Raw genomic sequence first — 14,612 nt, forward strand, 5'->3', positions numbered from 1 at the left:
TTCCTTTTTAAAGCAATGGAACGTTGGTTACATTTTACCATGTATTTCAGCATGAGAGGTGAAATGCAACTTGACAAAATAACATTAAAACAGACTCAGAAATTGATGCCAAAAATAGAGGCAGTATAACACTCTGCAGTACTTCTCAAACATTCTGGGCCCAAACTTTAGTAAGAAATATGTCACTTTAAACCATAACCCAACGCGCACATGTACACACACACACACAACTTAGGCCAAAGATCCATACATAATGTACACTGATACTTCTATTTTTTATGTTATCCTATGTCATTCTATTCATTTTTTCTCTGTAATATCTATTTATTTTGAGTGTAGTTGATACACAATATTACATTAGTTTTAGGTATACAACTTAGTGATCTGACGAAGTTTATACATTATGCTAGTTCGCTACAAGTGTAGGTACCATCTGTTCCAATATATCGTTATTATGGTATCATTGACTAAATTCCTTATGCTGTGCTTTTTATCCCCATGACTTATTCATTCCATAACTGGAAGCCTGTATCTCCCGCTCTCCTACACCCATTCTGTCCAACCCCCACTCCCATCCCCTCTGGCAACCATTAGTTTGTTCTCTACATTTATAGGTTTGGTTCTGTTTTTTGTTTATTTGGGTTTTTTTTGTTTGTTTCTTTTTGTTTTTTTTTTTTTTTGTTGTTGTTCTATATTCAATACTTTTTAAATTTTTCTATTCATTTTTTAAAATGTTAGTTGTAAGCTGCAGTTTGAAAAACATTGACTTAGTGTTTAAATTCCGGTGCTAGCCACTACCTGTGTGACCTCATACAACTTGCTTAACTTCACAATGCCTCAGTTTCTGTCTCTGTAAAAGACAGTAAATAACATGACCTACCTTATAAGGGGTTTGTGGGGGTTAAAAAAAGTTAACACATGTTAATATACTTAGATAAGAGCCTGACAAAAATAAGTCCTCAATAAATATTAGTTAACGATAATAAAGTGGCATATTCCCACCTTTTGAAATCTATAGCAAAGTTTTCATTTGGAAGCTAATGGTTATCAACTGCATTTCAATGTAAGAACAAACTCACTTTTTAGAATAGGTATTCAGGTTATGGCACATATACACATTAAATAATTCAAAAATAATTATGTGGATCAATTAGGAGAGAAATAATTGCCTCAGATTATCTGGGTTTTCCTCTCTTAGAAAATTGCTTTACACAATCAATTTCCTACTAAGGGGGAGAAAAGAAATCACGGTGGCAAAGAAAATCTTTCTAATCTACAAAGAAATCCCTGATGCTGAAACATTCTGCCATAATAATTTGTTTTTATGATATGACATACTGTAAATATGTTTCTAATTATAATTTCTTACAAAGAGAGGACAAAAAGAAAATACTCATTCCTATCTCTCCCAAGGAGGTTGTCAAAATATAAAAATCTATGTATATTTGTAAAATATAGATTAATGTCACTTCCCAGCCCATGCATGTTTACATCTGTCTTCTCATCAGTCAGAACTGTAGACCAGTGACTAAACAACTGGGAAAGTGAAGGAAAAAATCAACTTCAATATTCATTCCTACTTTTTTTCAGCTTTGAAAGAATAAATTAAACCATTATGTTAAATGAGGGCTTTCTCAAAACATACATATAAAAATTAATTTTCATCAGATTTTCTGACTACTTGATCTTCTAAACAGACTACATTCGATCTTCTCAACAGACTTACAATACTACTATGAAATTATTATAAGGAGATATTGTGCATAAAATGAAAGTTTACACCTTCAAGAAGACATTTTTTACATCTTCCATTGAACCCTTTTCTTTTCACAAAGAATGATCAGAAAAATAATATAGAAAAAAGGGTGTTGATTATATTAATTCAGCTTCAGAAAGAAAATTCCTTGTGCAACATGGAAGAAATTACCAAGTAAAATTGCAGCTTTGTACCAAAGCTGATAAAACTCCTCTGAAAAAGAGTACTGAGAAAATTAAATGGACATAAATATGCATAAATAATTGAATACATTTTAAAGCCAGTCAGGGTACATAATCTAAAGAATGGGGATAAGATCTGTTTACGTTTTAAATTAAGCTTTGCACAGAATGTTTCTATAATTTCACAAGTTTATTTAAACAAATAGTAATGTTTGGTAAATGAATACTATGGGAAAAAATTTAATATAATTCTCTTATAATCATTATTCATACAGATACAACTCAACTTATGTATGAGATTTATCACTGAAATATGCGTATAAAGAGATATCTGAAAACTGAATCACACTGTAGACATTATGGAAGATTTTAATGCCAACAGGAATGAGATACTTTTATAAAGTAAATAATTACTACTACTTTATACATGCAAAGCACAATTTTCAAAAATCTAACATGCTTATTTCACTTAAAATAATGTAGTTAATTCCAAACTCACTTATTTCCATCAATATTTAATGAAAACAATTAGTACTAGAATTCCATTTTCTTGAACTTGAATGACTTTTTTAGCATTTGAACTACTTCTGCTTTGTAAGTTATAAGATATGTGGTTGAGTGTTAGAGCTTCCCACTTCTTCCTGGCCCTGCTAAATACACTACTATTCATTATTCAACTGTGTGTCCTTCAGTTCTTGTTGAAAGCATTCTTAAGTATTCTTTCCTCAGCCCAAAGTATAAATCTCTCACAAAATCTCACAAAACATAAAAATGGGTACCACTACTACAATTAAAGGCACTAAATCATCAAAATTATATTTTTATGCCTTTATATAGTGGATACGAACATATGTGGGTAAACTAATGAAAGCAACTCCTTAAAGGCCCACTACCAGTTTTAGAAATCTAACAAAACAAAAAGAGCAAAATTACTATTGGTCATCTGGTGGGGCATAAAAACAGCCTTATTTATCATATACAGAATATAAATTACAAACACATTAGTTAAAACAGTATTTTACCCACCCAACAAAAGTATTTGGCAAGTTCTTTAGAAATATTTGTAACATATAAACAAAATTCAATTTTAATAAAGGATTCTATTTAGCTGGCAAATAATCCATTATGGCATTTTGCTGATACTATTTGAATGAATTTTCATAATGAAAGAAACCATACAGCCTACATTTTAAAAAAATGGAGGCTTTCCTCTGGTCATATAAGATTTTCAGTGGAATAGAGAACCAAGATGAGAGGCAGAGAATAGAAGCAGTTGGCAAAGAACAGTGGTAGGAGGAGGCAACAGGGTTACGGGAGCTCTTGTTCAGGTACGATGATGGCAGAAGACAGACATACAGCCTCAGCAGAAATATCCAAATAGCCTCCCATTATCACCATTAGTAACTGTTCTATCAGGACAGAAACATGCACCCTGTCCACAATCCACCTTACTACCCACTGGATCTTGAACAGCCTACCAAAAAAAGTCTTTAAAAAACAACAACAAAAAAAAAACCATCTTAAGCTACATCCTTAAATAGAAGTCCAAACTGAAGGACTAGTTTAAAAAAATTTTAAAAAGGTAATCCTTCTAGAACTCTAGAAAGGTTATTTATTTAAATGCAATTTATTTTGTGAAGAAAATTTAACATCCTAACAAATTAAATGAGTGAAAATGAGATTTTTACTTTTATGTACATAAAACTGAAATAATGGAAAGAGAGTAGGATATAGTAGACTGAGAATTAAAGAGCTGGCAAGTTTTTATTATTGACCTACTGCATGACTCACTATACAGGTCAAACTAATACACAGTCCTTAATTATCCAATTAGAGTTTTACAGATTCCAGTGAATACTACAAGGTCTTAGAACAAATATGATACCTAAATGTAAGTAAGGCTTTCTTTCTTCTAAAAAAACAAGAACAAAATCCCCACAAAACAAACATTTATCCATTTATTATTCCTCATTGTCAATGGATTACCTAGGAAATTTTGCTATTCTGGTCCAGATTTAGCTGTTCTTGGTTATACTCAGTCATGTGTTTGTTGCTGGCTTAAGATGGCCGCTGATGGTACAATCTGGCCATCCTCCATGTGCTAGCCACATCTCTCTAGCAGGTCAACCTGGCCATGTTAGGGGCATGTTCTCAAGGTGATCACAGAGAAGCAGAAGAAACAGATAATTCTAGAACTGGGCCAGAAAACATAAGGGTTAAGACTGGAGCACACAGTCAGACCAGACAGCATGGAAGTTATCAAAGACTACTAAGGTGGTATCAAAATGACTCAGGAGCAACTTAAAGAAGCTCTCTGTGGACAAGAGCAGGAACAACTGAATGAACATCAATGAAAATAATAATTACAATGGACTGAAACGTCAAATACATGTAAGTCTGTGAATTCATAAAGATGTTTTTTAAAAAATTAGTTAGATCCCATTGGAAGATTTTAGGAACCAGTCCCTGTTTTGAAAAACGATATAAAAAGAGAAAAAAAAATCAAATTTTCATTTTGCCTTTCCAATGCAATGTACCACTGAATAACCTAGTAGTAGACGAAAGGAAGTATCTCTTATAAATGATTCTCAATAATAAATGAAATTAAATGAGAGAATGTAAATATCATGATTTTGCAATAATTACACAACCAGTGAATCCAGGCATTAAATATCAATGGCAACTAACATCACAAAAGAGAAGGAGATATGACATACCATCTGAGAGAAGAATGCAAAACTTCCTATGAAGCAGTCTTGCCACAAAAACCCAATCTGAATTCTATCAACCTGGAACCAACTACCAATTTATAAGAAATACAGAAGATGGAGAAACCTGTTAGACTATTCCACAGGGATGCAATAAGCAAAATCCATACTGTGAGAAAAGATAAAAGACAAACTATGTTTCTTCAACTAATAAATTTGAAAGAAAGAAAAGATGAAAGAGAAACCTACAGAATAGACTTAAGACTTAATCAGTATCAACTGACTGCACTGTGTGGTCCTTATTTGAATCCTGATATGAATAAACACACTAAAAAGAATTATGAATGTTATAATTCAATTGGAAATGTGATACTTACTAGGCATTTGATGATATTAAGAAATTATTGCTAATATTTTAGGCTTGCTAATGGTATTATGGTTATGCTTTAAAAAAGGGACCTTAAAAATAAGTATATATTGAAATATTTATAATAGAATGATACGATGTCAAGGATTTGCTTCAAAATAATATGAGAAAGCAGAATGAAAATGAATATAAAAATAAAATAAGAGTAACCATGAGTTGATCATTACTGAAGCAGGGTTACTGGTTGATGTAAACTTATGCTAATTTGTCTATTTTTGTACATGCTTGACGTTCTCCACGGTAAAAAGCTAAAAAGAAATATAACCTTATTCTATATTACAAAATGATGATTCAGGATATTCTATTTATTGATAATCTAGGACAGAAAAGGAAAGTTCTTGAAGAACCTAAGATATGGGAAAATACTTAGAAAGTTAAAAAACAGTGTATGTATGTGTATGAGTATATAAATATAAAATGTAATCATTCCTCATTGATACGTAGTTAATAAGTAGTAATTTTTGCTTATTTATATGTTTTACATTTACACAATCGAATATTAATATTTTATAACTTGGGGAAAATGTCATATATATTTTCTCATCTAACACATTTAGTGAATGGCAGGCCCGTGCAAGGCATGAGAGACATGATGGTGAACAAGAACTCTCTCTTGGAGTTCAATGGGGGAGACAAAAAGAACCAAAACAAGTAGGTAGAAGAATATATAAAATGCAGGATACTTTAGGTGCTATGAAAGAAAGAGAGAACAGAATATCAGGGAAGGAAAAGAGTAACGGTCTCCATGAGGAAGTGACCTACAGGACTACAGTCGGCCACTCACCACATAGGAGATGAACATTAAATGCAGAGAAAGCAAAACTCTGAATTGGGAAAGAATAATTCTGCATTCAGAATAATTATAAGTCAGAAAAGGTTTAATTATTGGATTTATATCATTCGAAATTAGATTTAAAGAAGTTTCATTTTGTGGTAGTGAGGGACGGATTAGACAAGGGCAAGAGGTGGCAAAGAGATCAGGTAGGACACCTGGAGTAGTGTAGAGGTACTTGTCTTTTTATACAAGGGCTGGTGAGAAGTGTCCATAATTTACCAATATGTTTCATCAATTACAAACACCCTTTAAAGAAGTTAATATTTCAGAATAATGTCTTCCTAAATGTATATAGAAAAAAGAACACAACTGTAAATAGTTTTAACTGTTACCAACTTTATCATGCATTTTTCAAAAATCTTCAAATTCTAAATTCAATTTTAAATTTCATTTTGAGAAAGTGAAAATACATTTAAAAGTGTATTAAAGTTACAGTTATATTAAAAAGACTTTTAGAAAGTAATGTGAAAATTAAAGATAATCAAATTCATTGTGATGTGCAAGATAATTTTATTTCAGATGATTCCTGAAAAATTACCTTGGACAAATCTCTGAAGTTGCTTGGCAAGGTAAGATCAAGTTCTTCTGATTCATAATTAGTGATGACCCAGGGAAACACTGGATACTGATTTAAGTCATTGTAACTCCGTCCTGAGAGAGAAAAAAGAGTCATTCCGTTTAGAATAATCAAATGAAATGATAACCAGACTCAGGAATATCATTTGCTAAAAATAATAAGAACTTAACTTTTTGAGTGCCAGACATTGTTCTCAGTGCTATACATATATTATTTGTTTTGACCCTATAATAAAACTATGAAATTATTATCTCCATTTTATGGATGAAAAATTGAAGCACAAAAGGTTGAAAACTTGCCCCAAACCATGTTAATTAGTAATGTTCAAACTACATTCAAATCCAGATATTCTGGCCCCAAGTTTATGTTCTTATAAAATACACTCGACTACTTTTTATTACTTGAAACCTGCACCAAACAAGATATTCTTTATTAACACTTAAAAAAACTTTTTAATTCTCATAGAGCTTTTCCAAACAAGAATCCTTCCTCCGCCATTAATTAAACAACCAATCAACCAACTAATCAACCAAATACAAGCGACTTAACCTCTCTGGACATTCATTAGTCATCTGTAAAATGACGGAGTCGTACTAAATAACTCTAAAATTTCTGTGACAGCTTTCAAATTCTATGATACTTTGAATATAATGCAAAGCGTCATCAATGTTGGCTTCGCCCCACTCCTAAATGCTGCCACATACTCTTCTATACTTCATTTAAACTAATGACATTCAATGAGACATTTAGGTCTATTAAAAATATGAATAAAACCAAAGGATTAAATAGCCCTTCTATATATATACAGCAGTTTTCTGGATATCATCACTTTAGGGAGGCAGCAGAGTAGATGAAATCATTGTTTCCAGAGCCAAAACACTAGTTTTTGAATCCCAGCTCTACTATTCACTAGTCTACACTCTATTTTTAGTTAGATTTAATGTGAACAGACTCTTTTGGCTAAAATATAAGGGGGACAAGTATATTAATATTGTTTGAATTCCTTTATATTGTGTATTCTATCATCTTTTCTCTTCCGCAAATATATACTGATGTCATATCAATATACAGTTGAATGTTATAGTTGTTCTTCAAACAGATCCTTGGGTACCTGAGCTTTCCCTATGATTTGATGTTTTTAACTTTATTTCACTCTATCCATCTTGAGGACTAGTGAAGTAAGAAGAGTTCTTCCTTGACTGAAGTGGAAACAGTCTTAACAAAGCATGAATAACTAGGATAATTTTAATTCAGTCTTCCTTGATTGACCTGGAAAGAGTCTTAACAAAATGTGAATAACTAGGACAATTTTAATTCAGAGGTCATTTTGTCACTACATATTTCTGTCAATTCTAAGTCTCCCCCAAAAAAGTAACCAAACTTAGCAGCAAAAACCATTCTATCTTGATTCCCTCCACCCATCTCTCTCCTTCTGATTGAGATGTTAGTAAACATGTTAGTAAAATCATCATTTTGCCCCGTCTGCTTAAATGATCAAATTTACTATATGTACAAAAAAAAAAAAAAAAAAGAGTATGCACCAGCTCATTGTAAATAGACTTTTAGAAATTAAGTTAAACTCTCTATATAGTTATTGAATACCTACTGTCTGTCTTTTGGGAAATGTATCATGGTATCATGAGAGCCTGTATGTATTACAAATAATAGCATAAAAGAAATCTTAAATAACATGAGATTCAACCCCACCTTCTACTATATTTAAAAACTATCCAAAACAAATTACTGGCTCTATTCTTTTAAAAGAATATTTGGAGGATATATTTAAAAGACACTTTAAGCACAATTGAAGCTATTTGAGAGTAGACCATTTCATAAATGTTGCTCCCTAGTTATTATTATGCATTTAATCTACGTGCTAATTGACTTATCACATGCTAAATACGTCCATTAAGCTTGTTATGTAAGTTTTCTGTTTCTCCCTACTACTTAAAAATCCTTTCAGTCACTACTTACATAATCTCTTTTAGTTCAACATAAATTCAAACTTTCTTCATTCCTTTCCCTCAAATGGCTGTGAGCTGAACATCTTCTTAACTGATAAAATTTAGACTTTTCAATGCGAACCCTTAACTTCCAGTTTTCATAACAGTCCCTCTCTTCCCCTCTTCCCTAATAGTGCCTGTATTCTTCATGAGCTGTAATTCCTTCACCTGAGCTCTTGAGCCCAAATCACTCGTAACTTGCCTCGTTAGTTTTCCTCTCTGTCCCTCTTTCATGGTTTCTCACCTTTGCCTTAATCCATTCTCTTTTTACTATTACACAAGAAAACGATAATACACATCTAATGTTCTCATTTCATCTCCAACCATTCAGTTCTTACAATCAACCTTTTTTGTTTGCTTTTAAAAATGAACCCCTAGAGAGTAGCCAACAAGTTCCCAAATGCCCAAGCTAAAGGCTTGGCCTATACTCATTGTTAATTCTCCCATACCTCTCTGGAACATTTGGTACAGGCAACCAACACCTTTCTCTCTCTTTTTCCCATTGCATCTCAAGACATTTGTTATACCTCAGTTTTCCTCCTCCTACGTCTAAAAACTCTAGGATCACTCATTCTCTTCTCTCCTTCAACTTTCCCTTTGTCTTCTTGTCATGGGCAGGAACATTCACCAGACCTTGTCTCCCTGCTTTCTGTATTATCTGGTTTGGTAATCTCAACACATTCTTGGTGATTTCTCATCTATGCAGATGAAATCCAATGTCCTATCTCCAAAATTACAAATACCGCCTTTGACCTATACTTCTAAAATTCTTTTTGATATCATAACTTGGATGTCTATCTAAACAGTAAAATCATCATCTTCCCCTAGACCATTTTTCTGACTTTCTTTCTGTTAATAGCACCACCATTTCCCCCATGATTCAGGCCAGAAGCCTGGAAACCTTTTCTGACACTTCTTTTCTCATTTACCCCCTACATTCAGTCAGCCCGATGTCAAATGGTTTGTACCTTATAAATCTTATGTCATTTAATCTATAAATTCCCACCGTCACGCCTATAATGCAAGCTCTCATTATTTTTTTATATATAATTACTTCCTAACTGTGCTCTCTGCCTAGTTTCTCTCCATTCCAGTTTATCGTTCATTCTGCCTCCAAGATAACTTTCCATATAGTTCTAATATCACTTATTTGCTCAAAAACTTTCAGAAGTTGCCCTATGAATTGACTGCTAACTCCTCAAACTGACAGAAAATCTTCCACAATGTGTCTTCATATTACCTTTTTAGTTTTCTTTCTCATTATACCTTTATGAATATGTACTTTATGTGTGCACATGCATGTGCACATGTATAAACTATACCATTAGTTATTCTCTCCTGTATCGCACATTTTCCTACCTTTGTATGTTTCCTTATGTCTTCAGTTTTACATGGCATGACCTCTAATCTCTCAAATACCACCTCTACTAAAGTAATATCCATCCTTATATGAACATGAAATCCTTCCTGATTTTTTTCCTTACTCCCATCAACTGGATGAATATAATTTCCCCCTCTCTCTGACCTTTTAATCCTAATAGTACTTTGTATTTCTTTCATTGAATCTATAGTCCTTGCTTTAAAGTCATGTAAATGCTTGTATTCATACTTAAAATAACTTCTCTGAGAGCAAGCAACATGCCTTATTCTCTCTGTACTCCTTTGTGCCTCAGATATAAACTGTCACTTTGTTGAACTGAATCTCAAATGTCACACAAATACATTCTGTTTTCTTTATTCTTGTTATCACAAATGAAATGTACTGACACACTTCTATTCCTTACTCTCTTTTTTAAAATTTATTTTTATTTATTTAGATTCAATTAGCCAACATATAGTATATCCTTAGTTTATGGTGTAGTTTTCAATGATTCATTAGTTACGTACAACACCCAGTGCTCATCACATCACGTACCCTTAATGCCCATCATTCAGTTACCCCATCCCCCACTCCTCCCATTCCACAACCCTCAGTTCTTTACTTACAACCCTCAGCTTTAATGGGTGATGCTCAGTAATATTTCTTGATTACAGACCTTACAGAGGACCACTTACTCTTTAGATTTTCACATATGGGTCATAATATGGATATTCCTTTACTTAATATTTTACCCAGTTTTTTTTCTGTTACATTTTGTTTCATCATGTAATACACTTCTGATTAAGTTATTAAAAGGTTAAGTTGTATATGGTTTTTCATTTTCACTATTCCATAATGAATACATTCTTACTATATTAAATAGTTGTAAATTTTCATTATAGATTTTTGGAAAAAAGTGTGTATACCCATTTTTAATTTTTCAAGTAGCCAGCTGTTCATATGTAAAACTGTTAACTCTACTATCAAAATTACTCTTGATAAGGTACTCATGTAGTAACAATGAAAATAAAAGTAAGCTATTTATACTAATACTCAAAATAATCTAATAATATCACAATTAATAATTTATCATTAAAAAACAATTTATCACTTGAAATAAGTCAACATGTAAGGTCATATTACCTGCTATTGTGTTGAGAAACATCAAATACTCAAAATTTGAAATCTCTCTATGCTGCCATCGCTGGGTCATATTAGAAGTTTTAAAAAGTTGACGTGGACTAGCTAATGAGATACGCCTGCAAAAAACAGGAATTTGATATAGAATCAATTACTACACAATAATAAATTATGAATATCTGTGCTTATTCCGTATATTTGACATACAAAATGGTATTTGTATATTCTGAAAAGTTCTATTCATGTTCTACTACTGAAAACAAGAAATATTTCAATGTATAACTAATGGTTAAATGATTTGGACTAGCCACAGGTCCATGATACATGTTCTATTCATTAAAGTAAGCTGTCATTACAATGCCATTATAATATCTAGGTTCCATAAATGTTGATCAATAATAGTATGATTAACAACTTAGTGTTTTACTGATATAAAAGGAATTATAGTAACTGAGAAAGATATATAAAATTGTATTCACATCTTTTTCTCTGTGTGGTTTTTTTGGTGTGTATTCATATCTTTATCAGTTTTAATAGTTCTCTTAAAGACATGTTTGTACATTTTAACTTTAAATATTATATTTATATACCCTTTATAACAGAGGAAAGGAGGATTCTAAACTCCTTACATATCTATTCATGGGGTGGGACAAAAGGTAAGAGAAACTATTATTTTTTTATACAGTTTAATAACAGATGACCAAGTTTAATGTGTTTTTTTAATACAATGTAAATAATAAAAGATGTAACTGACTAATACTAAGTAACAGTGGAAAATAGGCAGCAGGATTAATTATTACATTCAGAGCCTAGAATCTCAGAGAAGTATGCTGTCACAGTTCTTCCTGCCACCAAGGGCAAGGTAACTACATTTTTTGTTTTATTTTCACAGGTATAATTTACATACTATAAAATTTACCCATGTAAGTGTACTATTCAATGATTTATTAATAAATTTCTAGAGTTGTGTGATTATCACCACAATGTACTTCAGAACATTTCATTACCACAAAAACGTGCCTTATGCCTTCTTACAGTTAATCCCCATTCCTATCCTCAGCTCCAGGCAAGTATTAATCTGCTTTCTGTCTCTATACATTTGCCTTTTCTGGACATTTCAGATAAATGGAATCATACATCATGAAGTCTTCTGCATGAGGCTTCTTCACTAACCATAATATTTTTGAGATTCATCAATGTGGCAGCATATTATTAATTCATTTTTTAATTGCTGAATAGTATTCTAGTATATGAATACAGAATATATCACATTTTTAAAATCCATTCATAGGAGGGCCTGGGTGGCTCAGTGAGTTAAGCCTCTGACTCTTGATTTTTGGCTCAGGTCATGATCTCAGGGTCATGAGATTGAGCCTTGTGTTGAGCTCTGCACTCAGCAGGGAGTCTGCTTGGGATTCTGTCTCTCCCTCTCCATCTCCTCACCCACTCTTGCTCTTTCTCTCTCTCAAAATAAATAAATAAGTCTTTTAAAAAAATCCATTTACCAGTTGATGGATATTTAAATTGTTTCCAGTTTTGGATTATTATTATTATTCCAGTTTATATTACTATGAATATTCACGAACATGTCTTTGTATGAACATATGTTTTCATTTCTTTTGGGTAGAATCATACAGGTGGAATTGCTGGGTTGTAGACTGCATTTACATTTAACTTCTTGAGAAACTGCCAAATTGTTTTCCATTCCAACAAGCAATATATGAGGTTCCAATTTTCTACATCTCTGCCAAAACTTGCCATTATAACGTATTTTTTACTATAACCATTCCAGCTAATGTAAAATGGGACCTTATTATAGTTTTAATGTAAATTACTGAGTAAATTTTCATGGCTTATTAACCATTTGTGTATCTTCTTTGGTAAAATGACTATTCAAATCTTTTCTTCCTTCATTAATTGAGGTTTTTGTCTTACTATTGAGTTGTAAGAGTTTTGCATACATTCTGAATACAAGACCTTTATCAGATACATTATGTACAAATATTCTTCTCAGTCTAGGACTTCTCTTTTCATATACTTAGTGGTGTCCTTTAAAGCATGACAATTTCAAATTTTTATTAAATCAAATTTCTCAATTTTTTCTTTTATGGATTATACTTTTTGGTGTCACATCTCAGAATTCTTTGCCTACTCCAGGATCATGAAGTTTTTCTTCCACATTTTGAAAATTTTTTTTAGTTTTAGCTCTTAAATATAGGTCTATGACACACTTTGAGCTAATTTTTTATGAATACTGTGTGGTAAGGGCTGAAGTTCATCTTCTTGCAGGTGACTATCCAAATGTCTCAGCACTATTTGTTCAAGGATTATCTTTTCCTCATTGAATTGTGTTAGCACACTTGTTGTAAACAAACGGATTTTATTTTTGTATTCCCAATTTTGTTCCATTGATTTATATGCCTATCCTTTTATAAATATCAGACCATCTTAATTACTGAGGCTTTATAGTTAAGTTTTGAAATCATGTAGTTGGAGTCCTCTAAGTTTGTTCTTCTTCGTCAACATTGTTTAGGCAATTCCAGATCCACCGCATTTCAGCTTCTTAATATCTCCAAGAAAGTCCATTAGATTTTGAGGATTGCATTGACTTCATAGATCTGGAGAGAACTGACATCTTAATCATATTGAATCTTCTGATCCAGGAGTATGGAATACCTCCATTTATTTGATGTCTGTCTTTAATTTCTATCAGCCATGTTTGATAGTTTTCAATATATAAATCTTACACTTCTTCTGTCATCTAGGAATGAAGATTTCCCCCCCGCCCCCTTTCTAATCTGGATGCCTTTAATTTCTCCCTTCTTCTCTTTTCTTACTGCACAGGCGGAAATCTCCAATATACTGTTGATAGAAATGGTGAGAATGGGGGACATTTTAGCCTTCCTGATCTTAGGGGAAAGCATTCAGTCTTTCAACATTAAGTATTTCCCAATTTGAGCCCTAACTTCCTAGTTAACATTGCAGTCTGGCCATCACTCAGGGGTTTCAACTTCAATAGATCTAAAACTAAACTTCTCATGTTCTCTCCATCCATCTCATCTCCACAACCCCGACCCCAACCTTGGGGGATAGATATAAAACTATTCCTTCTCCAGTGTTCCCAATCTCAGTAAATGCTATTCAGCAGCCTAAACTAAAACTTGGCAAGACACACTGGACACCTCCCTCCCTTATCATCCTCCATTATCTAACTAATCTCCAAGTCACACAAATTATATGTCCTCAAAATTTCTAAACAAGGATGCCTCTCTTTAACTGCACTATCAGCACCACAAAATACCTGTATTTTCACAATAAACTCCTGTCTCTGACTAGACACCCTCTTCACAGAATCACGAAGTTCCAATGATATTTGCCTTCCAACATTCCTTAAAATGCTGGAACCTCACCTTATTTCAGGACCTTTGCGTATGCCATTTCTGCCTTCAAAGGTAAACTGATTCTATCTTTCAAATTAAAACTTAAAAGTCACATAGGAAGACATTTCTGAATCACGCACATAATACAAAGCATCTAACCTTTACTCCACTAACTGCTATTATAACACCTTTATTATATCCCTCCTGTCACTTACACATTATTTATTTTGTTTGCCTATTTGTT

General features: G+C 32.6%; 1 protein-coding gene across 5 annotated transcripts in view; it reads right to left on the reverse strand.

Moving 5' to 3' along the window:
• Window positions 1-14,612, reverse strand: part of LRBA (LPS responsive beige-like anchor protein) — a 791,618-nt gene that overhangs the window by 179,270 nt on the left and 597,736 nt on the right. For all 5 annotated transcript variants that reach the window (XM_044384357.3, XM_026499457.4, XM_026499458.4 and 2 more), the window contains exons 43-44: window positions 10,992-11,107; window positions 6,447-6,559 (exon numbers count right to left, since the gene is read on the reverse strand). In XM_044384357.3, the coding sequence (XP_044240292.2) occupies window positions 6,447-6,559; window positions 10,992-11,107 (229 nt within the window). The remainder of the gene's footprint in view (window positions 1-6,446; window positions 6,560-10,991; window positions 11,108-14,612) is intronic.

Source organism: Ursus arctos, unplaced genomic scaffold (assembly GCF_023065955.2).
Source record: "Ursus arctos isolate Adak ecotype North America unplaced genomic scaffold, UrsArc2.0 scaffold_11, whole genome shotgun sequence".
NCBI lineage: Eukaryota > Metazoa > Chordata > Mammalia > Carnivora > Ursidae > Ursus > Ursus arctos.